This window comes from Otolemur garnettii, unplaced genomic scaffold (genome assembly GCF_000181295.1).
Source record: "Otolemur garnettii isolate 467f Iridium unplaced genomic scaffold, OtoGar3 scaffold00032, whole genome shotgun sequence".
Taxonomy (NCBI): Eukaryota; Metazoa; Chordata; class Mammalia; order Primates; family Galagidae; genus Otolemur; species Otolemur garnettii.
In genome coordinates this window covers 18,252,246-18,265,665 of record NW_003852427.1, presented here as the reverse complement: position 1 = coordinate 18,265,665, position 13,420 = coordinate 18,252,246, and the positions used below count along the sequence as shown (strand labels likewise).

General features: G+C 41.5%; 1 protein-coding gene across 1 annotated transcript in view; it reads left to right on the top strand.

Annotated features, from left to right (window-relative positions):
• The window catches only part of TM4SF18 (transmembrane 4 L six family member 18), a 15,273-nt gene extending 3,592 nt beyond the window's left edge, over positions 1-11,681 (top strand). Inside the window, exons 4-6 of the mRNA XM_003789472.3 lie at positions 6,007-6,149; positions 10,305-10,485; positions 11,224-11,681. Coding sequence (XP_003789520.1) covers positions 6,007-6,149; positions 10,305-10,485; positions 11,224-11,238 — 339 coding nt within the window. The 3' untranslated portion in view covers positions 11,239-11,681. The remainder of the gene's footprint in view (positions 1-6,006; positions 6,150-10,304; positions 10,486-11,223) is intronic.
• The last annotated feature ends 1,739 nt before the right edge of the window (positions 11,682-13,420 follow it).

Below are 13,420 nucleotides of genomic sequence, written 5' to 3'. Positions count from 1 at the left end.
GGTTTCTGATCATCTGTTTTGTCCCTTACCAACTTTACTGATAACTAATTTATATGCAGTAAATGACATCTGTGAAAAGTAAAGTATTCATAGCTATAGATATATATATTTTTAATAATTTCTCAGGTTTGAATTCTCTCCAATCTTATAACTAGGTTGCCTGTCCTGTGGAATGTTTTACTCCCAATTATTACCTTTGGTCACAGTGTAATATTATGAATGCCTTTTTCAACTATTGAAAGTCTCGGTTACAACAATAAATTATATAATCACTTTTTTTTTTAAAGTATGGAATTCCATGAGTGTTGGCAGTGGAATACACCCAGACCATCATAATCAAGATACAGAACATTTCTGTCACCCCCCAAAGAGTAACCTTTGACTTGCTTTTTTTAGTCATGAGAGATTAGTCTGTATTTGGTATAAATGGAGTCTTGAAGTATTTGCCTTTATCTGGCTTTCTTTAGAACAGTAATTTCTAGACTAATCTGCATTGCTGGGTGTACAGGATGTACGCTTTTTAAAACTGGAACCTTAAAAAGAATGAAAACAGAACCAGGAGAATGACAGACACCACTGCATTTTCCAAGCCCCCGCTCTCGCATTTCCATTATCTTTCTCCTTCTTTTCCCTTCCTCCTTCTTGTCACGTATTCAAATTTACATAGCATTTTCTATTTCCTTTATTTATTTATTTATTTTTTTGGCCAGGGCCGGGATTGAACCTGCCACCTTTAGTATATGGGCACAGCACCCTAGTCCTTTGAGCCACAGGTGCCTCCCGCATTTTCTATTTCTTTCACATTTACCTCGGTGATTAACTCATTGTTTCTCTGCTTTATAGATGAGGCAGCTGTGGCTCAAAGAGAACAGGTGGTTATTAACTAGGAGGACTTTCCCGGGAAGGCGCCCGCATTCTCTGCAGGGTGGTCCCACACGTTGGCTGGACATTGCAGTCACCTGGGAGCTGGTGACTAAAATACTAAAGCCTGAATCCCACCATCCCCGGAGTCCCCAGTTGGTCCCAGGTGCAACCTGGGCATGGATATGGTTTTAAATCTCCCCAGGAGATTTTAATGTGTAGCCAAGATGATACAGCCAACTTCTTTTGATTTCTTGGAACAATTCTAGTTGCTTAATTTGGCAGTGTTTCCCTGGTGGAGAATTGAGAATTTGAAATATGCTCCTCATGTATGTGTATATGCGTGTGTGTGTACCTGTGTGTGTACCTGTGTGTGTACATGTGTGTGTACGTGTGTGTGTATGTGTGTGTTCTTAACCAATTAACTCAGACATCCTCCAATAGCTGCTTATATTAAATTTACAGAAGAGTTTTCCAAATTGCAAAGGTGAAACGACAAATTCAGGTTTACATTTAAGCTATGACATCAGGGAATTTCTAGAAAACAAATCCGTGTGCTATTAATGACACATAACATTACACTGTGACCATCGGAGGTAACAGAGTATGCAGTAAACATCAACATGGTCTGTTGGCCTTAACTCGCTGTTAGGATCCCCAGCAGAAGTAGCTGCTAGAAATAGTCTGGGCAGGGTCTTATAATCAGCTTTACATAGGATGACTGACAGCTTACTGGGAAAAGCAGGAGGAAGGGAGAAAAGATTCCCCGTTTGGTTTTTTCAAAGCAGACTCTAGAATAGAGGACTAGACTGGCTCACACGCCCCAGGGAACCAGATCTGTGGGGCAAGTGGAAGGAGTGGCTGCGCCTGGCGGGCGTTAGAGCACAGTTTGCACACGAGGAGAGGGCGCTGCACTCGAGTGCCGTCAGTGTTCCCCATGGTGAAGGGGACAATCATCCCCAGTTCTCAGTAGAAAGTAGAAATATGGAGAAAACTTCTCAATTATAAAATATTGTCCATTGCTTCTCTTTCCAACCTAGTGAACCACATTGTGCAGGCCCAGTTTGAGTCTATGCCAGTTTATAACTTTTTTTTTTAACTGTTTGGGATTCATTGAGGGTATAAAGAATTAGGTTACACTGATTGCATTTGCTAGATAAAGTCCTTCTTATAACCAAGAGGTGTGCCATACACCATGACCCCCATCCTCCCCTCTTCTCTTCTCCTTTCCCCCTCACTCCCCTCTCCCTCACCATGCATTAGATCATCTGCTGCCTTCATTTAGAATTGAGTACATTGGGTTCTTGCTTCTCCATTCTTGTGATGCTTTACTAAGAAGAATGTGTTCCACTTCAATCCAGGTTAATACAAAAGATGTAAAGTCCTCAGCTGTTTAATGGCTGAATAGTATTCCATGATGCACATATACCACAGCTTGTTAATCCATTCCTGGATTGGTGGGCATTTAGGTTGTTTCCACATTTTGGCAATTGTAAATTGAGCTATGATAAAGTCTAATTAGTGCAAGTCTCCTTATGATAAAAGATTTTTTTTTCTTCTGGGTAGATGCCCAGTAATGGGATTGCAGAATCAAACAGGAGGTCTAGTTTGAGTTCTTTGAGGATTCTCCATCAGTGTATAATTTCTGAAGCTCTGGAATGAAAGTTAATTCACTTCTTGATTGCTATCTGTGATGATTTGAAAGTGTCTTTCCAAAATTCAAATTGGAACCTAATCTTCATTGTGGAGATATGAAGAGGTCAAAGCTTTGGGGAAGTGATTACCTCCTGAGGTGTCTTTCCTCACGAACGAGATTAGTGCCCTTATAAAAGGTGGCAATTACCTCTTCTTCCCGGTGAGGACACAGAGAAAGCCCCGTGTATGAGGAACAGGCCCTCGCTAGACATGGAATCTACCAATGCCTTGATCTGAGACATTCCAGCCTCCAGAACTGTAATAAAACTCTGTGGCTTATCAATTACCCAGTCTGAGGTATTTTGTTACAGCAGTAGGGACTGACTAAGACACTATCCATTCCTCTGTGCCTCTGGTCTTCTGCCAAACTTCTGGGCAATTATACCTGGAAAGCAAATAATGCCTGATAAGGGCATTTGAAATAATATCTAATATTTTTATAATGCTTTAATTTTTTAACAGCCCTGCTATGTAGATGCTATTATTATCTACATCTTCTGCAGTTTACAGAGAATGAAACTGTAACTCAGAGAGATTCTTATTCCCACTTGTTTTGAGGTCTATCTCGATCATGCAGTGGTATCCACTCATTCCGAGGTAATTTGTATGCTTGTATTGAGAACTTGTGCGATGGTTGCCAATTTCCCCTGTCTGTTTATCTCATCCTATAAGCAAAACTTTATTCAAATCAATACAAGGAATATAATTTCAAAGAGCATTTAATCTTATATTAAGAAGTCAATGAAATAATATCAAATAAGAAAAAACAGAATTATTCTTTTCTTCTTAGTGTTTTTAAAATAGTTTTCACCAATTTTCCATAAAGATGTTGTATTCATGCTATAGCCAGTGAAATAATTTTCAACAAAGAAATGTAATTTGAGATTATTCCTATTCCTGAAGTCACAGGTTTGTTGTTCCCATTTTTTTTTTCTCAGCTTTTGGATTCATTATCAATTGACTACTGCATGTTACGGTTGGGCTGTCCTCGCACCTTAAAATCAGTATTTCTAAAACTAAATGAATTTTTTCCCCAAACCAAATCCTACTTTTGTCTCCTTTTTACTCAAGTCTCCCCTCTGAATTTTTGAAGTCCATCTCCACCCACTCATTTTCTCCTTAATGTACGTCTTTGTCACCTCAACTTGCAGGTGTCTCCTCATGGAGTCTTTACCTTCAGGATCTCTTCCTTCCAGCTTGTGCAACCACTGCCAGAACAATCTTCCAAAAGCACATTTTGGTCATATCACTTCCCTGCTCAAAAGCCAATCACATGATTGCTTAGACAAACAGCTTATTCTAAGTCTATGGCAGGGTAAGTTCAAAGTGAACCTGGAACATTTTGACACAGAATGAGGAAGTGTTCAGAGTGATATGGGTGTGAAAAGAGCACAGGAGTCGTCTGAAAGGAATGTTTTCAGTGGTCAAATGTGGACCATCTGGACTCTAAAGGAATCACAGCAGTTATGGATTAAAGCTCATCAAATCAGAAAATCTGTGAGTCCACAATAATACAGGTAGAGGCAAAGGAAAGAGAAATGGGAAACAGAAGTTGCTCTGAGCAGAACAATGATTACTTACAAATACAGAGAAAAGATGGAATTATGAAGGCAGCAGGTCACAGCCCCCAGTGTGATCATGAAAATGAGGGTCATCGGAGGATACTAAATTCATCAGTGGAAATGTTGTTAGAGAAAGGAATGTGACAATGTCTCAGAGTATTACCTTGCCAGTTGCTTACCAATTGCAAAATCAGAAGAATACCTTTGCAGGGGTGAGATCTGAGGGCACTCTAAACTAAGACACCCAAGTTAGCATCACCCATGGAATGGGAGGCCCACAGGGTACACCACACCAATCGGATATTCTTGCTAAAATGTTTGAATCTAATTGTGAAGAAATAATCACAAAAGCCCCGAATGTGGGACATTCTACAAGGGAACCAGATGGGATTCTTTAAAAAAATGTAAGATCATGAAAAACCAAAAGGCAGACAGACTAGTGTAAATTAAAGGGACATACCCTGTGTATAAACACGTATTGAACCTGTACAAAGAAGTTAAAAATTGTTACAAAAAGATTAGAGTATTTTAATTCTTAGGAAATATATGCTAATAGACTGAGGGGCAAAATATCATAATGTCTACAACCTACTTTCAAATGGTTCAGCAACAAAATGTGAAATAAATCAATGTATCGTATGTGTGTATATGTACACATATATGTGTGTATGAACATTTGCATGACTATATACACACGCAGAGCACAAACAAGCATGGTAATATTCACAATAGGTAATTCTAGGTGAAGTTGTATTAGACTTTCAACTTTTTTGTAGATTTGACGTTTTTTTAGCAAAAGGCTATGGGGAAAAAGCCCTTCACGATGAATAGTGGTCTAGGTGTGACCTCCAAGGCCTTCTCCAGCCCAAATCTACCAAACTGTATGAACTTTGTAAACTACTCAGGGCTGGGTTGTGTCCTCTCAACCCTTTTCCCAGTGTTAGCACCTTGGCAGTCTGTCTTCAGAAGAGTCTGCACTCCCTTCCCCAAATCAACCCCTCTCAGAGCGCCAATCTGCCTCCTGACTTACAACTCTGCCCCCACTGCTCTGCCTGTGAATATCACTTGTTCTCTCTATTCAAATGAGAACGCCCTCCTCCCTATCAATCCTGTCTTCACTTAAATATAAATATGCAAGCTAACATCTATATTTCCCCTTGTATTCCTGTAAGTGAAGGTATTAAACTATTTTCAGAAGAGAAAATCAGGGTCATAGTTTGTAATTTTTAGATAACCTATCCTACCTAGAAAATAACAGATCTTCAATAGTTATGGGTTAATCAATCACAACCCTTCACTGCATTTCTGTAAGAAGTGATCGTTATTTTTATTTATTTATTTATTTTTGGAGACAGAGCCTCAAGCTGTCTCTCTGGGTAGAGTGTTGTGGCATCACAGCTCACAGCAACCTCCAACTCCTGGGCTCAAGAGAGTCTCCTGCCTCCGCCTCCCAAGTAGCTGGGACCGCAGGTGCCCCCCACAACGCCTGGCTATTTTTTTTTTTTGGTTGCAGCCGTCATTGTTGATTGGTGGGCCGGGGCTGGATTTGAACCCGCCACCTTAGATGTATGTGGCTGGCGCCTTAGCCACTTGAGCCACAGGTGCCAAGCCATGATCGTTATTTTGATATCAAAATTCCAGATAAAAGGAAGAAACTAAGTAAATTACCTTGTTCTTTCTATGTGATGTCAAACAAAAAGTCACTTACAAACTTACTTCTAAGATCAAACAGGTTTGGATCAAGTGTCTCCATTTTTATGTGGGTGTTTGATATTACATAGATTGCACTGGGCTTGGATGAGTAGGGGAAGATACCTGTCACATCATTTATCCGCAGTATCCCCTGGCCTCATTCTTCAGCACTAACCTTCTTCTGTGTTTAATTTAGACACTGCTGTCGATCATCTTTTCTGCCCTTGGAATTGCTTTTTCTGGATACTGCCTGGTCATATCTGCTTTGGGTCTTGTCCAGGGACCATACTGCCATACCCTCAATGGCTGGGAATACGCCTTTGAAGGCACTGCAGGACGGTAAGGAAAAAGGCCCCAAACCAAGGTCAAAAAATCAGAAACTCTTGGCCTCGTGCTGTGTCCATTTTTCATGATACTTTGGGGTTCCACGTGGCTACACTAGTACAGAATTTTCCTATTAATTTACTAATATATGGGGCAATTTATACTTACATAGATTTTTGTTTAGCTGTTCTTTCTTCCTCCGGTCTCTCAAGGTCATGTGCATTCAATATCTTGCAGCTGTCATGGAGTTACACAAATGAAAGTTGTGTTTCTCCCATTCTCCATATTAAGGCCCTCTAGTTATGGTGGTCTGGCCACTGCTGGAACTTGCAGCCTCAGTGGCTCTACAACTCCGTCTTGTTTTATATCCAGGATGGACATGTGGTCTATTGAAGGTGTGAAAGGGCTCAACTGGAAGGGAATCACAGTGCCCTTGGGTAGTGTCACCTGGGGGCTGTAGCAGCAGGTACGACACAGAGATAGCAGCAGGTGGGGTGAGCCGGGAAGAGTTGGCTGCGATCTAGGAACATGGCGAGGTGCAGGAGTGAGTGGAGGAGCCAGGAGCTTATCTGGCTTATTGTACTGAAGAAGGGCCTCAGGAGGTAGCCTTGCTCAGAAGGCTGGTGGTTTGTCAGATGCTGAGCAACCCAATCCCGGCTCTCACTGGTGTGTGCAGAGCTTGTTGGGCTACCCACACCTGCATGGGCAGCTCAGGAGGTAGCAGGAACAACAGAGGGATACAGAGCAACCCATTGCATCTCCTGTGCTCATAATCCTAATGGAATAGAATGAAGGAGTGTCTACACCAAGGGGGAGTCATATTTTCTTCTCAACTCTCCATGACTGAGCCATTGTCCAAGATGCCTGTGTGCGTGGGCGCCTAGGCCTGCCTAGAAGAGCTGCTTCTGCCCCTGTAGCTGCATTTATTCTGAAAGTTCCATGGGTGCCACCTGCAGTTGACCTCTGTTAGCAAACAGTGCTCTCCTTTAGGCCAGGGAAACCTGGACAATAACCTTAGGCCTTCCTGAGCCATTGGAGGAGGCACTTCCCTGAGATTGAAAGGACTCAGGAGAGAGGGACCCTGACTTAGAAATTGCCCCTGGGTGCAAAAGACCCCTTTTTTTATGTCATCATCCCCTGAACTTTTTCTTAGCTCAAAACCAAAGAAGCTCTCCATCTCAATGCATGAATCTCAGACTGCCCACATTCCTCTCCATTTTTCCTTTAAGCTGCCCTTGATATTCGTCTTCCCCTGTTTTTATCTACATAAAAATCTTTCAAGGTGAAGCATTGTTTGGAGGTCCTACAGGAAAGCTGAGTTTCTGCTGTCCCACAGGAGTTTGCAGGTCCCACAGGAAAGCTGGGAATTTCCCAAGGCTTTGGCACCTGGAGGTTGGAGCAGGTATTAATACTGAAGTTGTGCACATCAGTTATTCATCTCTACATTTATTCAGCAAATATTCAGCACTGACTGAGTCTAGGCCTTGGACTAGATGCTGTAGAACCAGAGATAAATTACACAGATTCCCCTTCCCTCTAGAAACTGACACAGATCTGGCAGAACATTCTGCTGAGATGAAGCCTTAGGGTGGAACATTGCCTTGGAGCACAGATCTTTGATACTTATAGATCAGGATTCAAGTCTCCCACCACCACCTACTTCTCTAAGCCTGTGTGAGTCAGGAATAGTAATCATTTCTGCCTCACAGAATTTAGAATTAAATGGGAATAACGAACAAATGAGATGTCATAAATTCCCCCAGCATGCCAGGCTTTATCATCAACATTATTACCCTGTGTACCTTATGACACGTGATACTCTCCACCTACCAAGTGGCCAGCAGGTTTAGCCACTGGCACTGCGGGTGACAAGGTTCCTGAATCAGTTTTCATTCAGTAAATATTTGTTGATCATTATAATATATAGGGCGCTACCTTAGATGTTAGACCCTGGCCATTCAGAGGTGAATCAGACACAGTCAGTGCTCTCAGAATACTCAGTCTGCTAAGGAAATAGGGACAGGTGGAGATACCAAGGGTGCAGACATGTGTGTGTAGATCCCGATGGCATCGCAACCCATGCAGTAAATGCTGTGATAGGGCTGTGGGGGGGCGTAGGTGTCCAGGCAAGCTTCTCCACTCCTTCCCATCCTTGCCAGTGCACTTATAATTTTCTATAAGAACAATGGGCAGGACCACAGTCTGGAAGAAAAATAGAAGCCCCGCAAGTCATCATGTTTTAAAGTGGTGCATGGTAAATGCAGAGCAGGTACTGGGAATGGTCTAGAGCAGCAGTCTGGAGAGACGTGTTTCATCAGTGGGGGAGACTGAGGTAGTATGAGATGTTGAGGGAGTATGAGATGGATCTGGGGAAACTGTAACAGAAAACCACACCTGTATTATGCTTACAGATTCTAAATTGTTTTTATGCACACTTTTACAAAATATTCACAATAACCCCGCTATCCAAATAAGACTCTGGAGGCGGAGGGGTAAAGTCCCTTGCCTGGATCCTACAGATCCTGTTTCATATTCAATGCTCTTTCCATTAGAGATCAGGGCCATTAGCAATATCAAGACGTTCTTAGGATTCCTGTCTTTCCTGGAGCATTAGAGAATAGGGAATAAAGAAAGGGAGGAAAAAGGAAGTTAAAACAAAGGGAACAGGAACAAACTGGAGGAGGGAGAAAGAAAAAGAGGAGAAGTCATGGCGGTGGGGGTGGTCACCAAACTATAGGACTCACCCCAGACACAAACACCCACGTGGCCAGAACATGGATTACCTAACTGCTATTCTGAGAGAAAACATTTTGCTACTGACTCAAGATGTTTATAAATATCTCTACCCTCTGCCTTATAAACGTGTTTGATTGCTTTTGTTTGTGGGCTGTTTTGTTTTGTTTTATTTTGCTTTTGAGAGGACCAGCTCTCCATTTTGATTAAGGTGACCAGATTTTAACATTGGTAAAGCGGGACACCATTGACCTGGTGGTGCTGGTGGGGGGGCCCTGACAACAATGCAAACTTTGATAAGCAGTTCTCGATAATCAGTTCTCAACAATTATTTGTTATTATTAAAGTTTAACATTATAAAATTAACAAAAATAATATGAAACTTATGTTCTGGCAAAATAGTCATATGGCAGCCGAAAACCGTATATTCCCTTCCTGTTCTCCCGTGTTCCCTAGCTTGTCGTGCATTCTTTCCAAAAATTGGGACTTTTTTAGAACACCGCAGGATACAGGACAAATTGTTAAAAATCGGGACTGTCCCGCCAAAAGCAGGATGTCTGGTCACCTTAATTTTGATTTATCTGAACAGAGAGAGCCCAGCCTGGAGAGAAACGCTAATGGCCCTGGTAGACCTGGAAGTGAGCAAAAGTCAGATTGATTCAGCATGGTTTTAAGACTCTCTTGAGGGTAGTTTAACTCTCACATTCATGTGCTAAACTAGATCGAAAATTTCGATCTGTTTTGTTCCCATGCCATAATCTAAATCTTAGCAGCTACAGGACAGCAATGTTCCAAAGCAGAGTTTCTCCCTGTGTGGACCAGACCAGCAACAGCAGCAGCTCTTAGAGATGCAAAAACTCAAGCCTCATCCAGACTTTCTGCATCAGAAACTCTGGCGTCTGGTACAGCAAACCCTCCAGACAATCCTGATGCAGACTCAGGTTTGAGAGCCACTGTTCCAAAGGGCTGGGGGACAGAGTTGAGGAATTCCTGGCAGAGTACATCTTAGTTACTTTGCTGCGTGTCTGATTTCATGTCCCAAGCAAGCACAGCCCTGTCCCTGACAGCCCAGGCTGACTTCTGGACTCCTAGAAAAGGGGCTCCCTCCACTTCTCTCTTGGTATTGACCTGTGCTGCCTTTCATCGTTATTGAGCTCTCTGGTAGGCGTCTTGTCTCCTAACTGAATCAGAATTACCTCCAAGGTGGGAACCGCATTTATAATAAACAGGTGTTTAGCTCAGTGTGTTATGCATACAAGGTGTTCAATGTAAGTATCCAAATGACTGTTTAAATATATTAATTCATATTTAATTTTATAATATATTAATCATATATACTCACTTCCTAAACATACCAATGCCTGTAGATTCTTCCTTGGACCAAGTGTAGTAGACTTGGCCCTGGGTCCCACTGACTGTTCCTCTCCTCTCTCTCAGTTTCCTTGCAGATTCCAGCATGTGGAATCAGTGCCTGGAGCCTGCCCATGTCGTGGAGTGGAACATCATTTTATTCTCCATTCTCATATCCCTCAGCGGGCTTCAAGTGATCATCTGCCTCATCAGAGTCGCCATCCAGTTATCCAGGATACTGTGCGGAAGCTACTCACTCATCATCCAGGTAACAGACCCTACCTGCATCTTCTCCGTTTTACTCCCACTTTCCAAGTGGGAGTAAAGACTCAGAGGGTCTTGTGGAGATGTCTCTAGAATTCCATTAGCCCCCCATTTCTACTGCACTCTCCTTTACTCAAGCTCTAATACCTCCTTTTCCCTTCCGTTATCCCAATGTGTCTGTTGGCTTGTCTATATGGATTGAATTAGCTGAATAATTGTAAACTATTAATACATCTTGTGTTGTATGGTGAAACAACATAACTGTTTCAAATAAGCAACATTTCAGTGCTGTGTAGAGAGAATCCAAATCAAGAGAAGTTGTACCACAAACCAAGAACTTCCCTGCTCATAAACTAGTCAGAGACTAAGAGCCTCTGCCTTTGAAATAATTTCCTTTTTGAATGATTCTATATTCAACTAATAAATCTTCTTTATCTTGAGAGCATGGGCAAGTGGTTTTGAAGAAACTACTTCTACATTATCTGATAAAGTACTCCTGATAATTCAGTTGTGGTTGAAACTACTAAACCTATTTAACAAGTCCAGAGTGAAGAAAAATCATAAATGAGATATCCTATATCTTGCTTAACAACATGCAATGTGTAATAGCAGTTTCAAATAGATATTTCCGGTCTATCATGTTCTGAATGTGACATATAAATTGAAGGTGCTACCTAGATTATAGACAATTACTTAACCCAAATTTATAACTTTATTCATTTTGTTTTTCCTTTTTTTATAGCCTGGAATCATTTGAAAAAGGACAAAGATATTTTTAATTATCAAGATATGGCCATCTACCTAGTCTTATGTCAATTACATAGGCTTGAGGGCAATATTCAAATGATGGCATTTTCTCCATGTGGATGATTGGGCCCATTGGTGAAATTTGCAATCATCACTGGAAGTGTAGATTATGCCACCCTCCTATTTAGAATTTTTTTCCTGAGCAATATGTATCAGGAACTTCAGAAATGCTTGTTTCTTTAATCAAACAAATTTGTTTCCTAGAACATATGCTATGGAAGTAAATAAGAATATGAGATAAAACTTTATGCAAATATGTGCATTGCAACATTGTTTAATATTCTGGAAAATTATAAATACCCCAAAAGCCCAGCTTTAGAGGAAGGATTAAATAAAGAGTGGTATAAAATGCTTTCTGATGTAAAAAAAAATAAAACAAAAGAAAAAATAAAGAGTGGCACATTGGTCATAAAATTATATAGACCTTACAAATGATGTTTTAAAAATTATGAGTAATGCTGATAAGCCGGTTATAAATTTATGTTTACAGTGTAAGTAAAGCTATTTAAAGCCAACAAAAGACCAAATAATCAAAATTTAGGATAAAAATGACATCCAGAAGGAAATACACCAGAATGTCAACTGTGCTTGATTTGGCTCATAGATGACCCTTCTTCCTAACTTTGTATACTTTCCAAGTTTTCTTTATTGACTGTGTTTCACTATCACAATTTTTAAAAACTCATATTTTTACTATTAAAATTTTTCTATTCTTCCAGACTTTAAAGGCATAGGCTCTTTCCACATTTCCCAACATTGAATATTTGGGAACATTATGGAATAACATTTCAATCAATATTCAATGTGGAAAGTAGTGATATAGATAAGCTAACCCCTTGGTCTTACTTCCCCACTCCCAGTGGTGAGTGTGGTGGACTAGAAGAGGTAGCCTTCAAAATCGATGAGAAGCTTGGAGACACAGTCAGTGGCCATTGGCCTATTGACACCTGTTGGGTATGTGTCATGAAGAGTTGCCTGCGCTTGTATTTATAAAAATAAAAGGTTAAAATGTAGAAGTTTTACAAAATTTCCACCCAAAGATACCATGACTTCCTTGAAAACAACAGCCCTGACGTGTATGTCCCCCTCATCCCTAGCGCCTAGCAGACAGTGGACCCCAAAGGCACACAGTGTTGCACACTCATGCCAGGCCCTTTGCTCTCTATGGCTGCTGTGCTGAGTACTGTGTCCATCAGGGTTCACTGGGCCTCAACCCTTCTGCCTCTTCCTCATTGCTCCCCTCCATGGACACGGCCACTGTGCTTTGTCAACATTTGCTTTGTGTCAAAGCCAGACAACAGGCTCAGGGGATGGGGGGAGAATGACTCTCTCCCTGGTGACTGCTGTGCCAACAACACCTTTAAGGGAAGCCGCTCTGTCCACAGCTTTTGCGAGGAAGCGTCTTGAGAACAAACTATGTCGTATAGCACATGACTCCTAATCTCCTGCTGATTAAACTGGGACAGGTCCCAGGACCTTGGAGAGCCTATCATCTTGCCAGTGGCCTCCAACTTAGCCCGGAGTAAAACATTATGCAAATAAGATTGGTAGTTACTCTCATTGGAGGATTTGAGGTAGGAAGCCCAAACTGAAGCAACCCCAGCATTACTGTCAGAAAATGACTAAAGGATGAGGAAGGAAACCAGCACAGAGGCAGTATCTGGGCCATGTTAATGATGATGTTGATTTAAAAGAAGGACTGGGACTTCTCCTCGCAGGGTCCCTAAAACTACTTTTTCCATAATGAACAGGGAGGCCTGGCTTCTGTTCTTGGGTTCCTGAGCAGTCTTTCTTCCTTATCTTTATTTCTGTGTGGATCATTTCAGTAAACCCCACCACCGAGTCAGTGCAGCTCTGTTCACTGCAACCAAAATGACCCAACCAAAGTCTTTCCTTTTTATGTGTTGTGTTGGAGAGAAACTGTGCTAAGACAGTTTCTTTTAAAACACTCATTCATAGCAATCCATTTTCCAAAGAGCTTAAACATGACATCTGTAGGGCCTGGGCCCGGAGATAAACCCAAGCTACAAACACCATGATCTTCTCAGAGTGCCGCCACCCACAGCATGGATTTCTTACTCTTTCAAGCCCGTAGCTCATCATGTCCAGCACCCTCTTTTATTAAGTTCTCC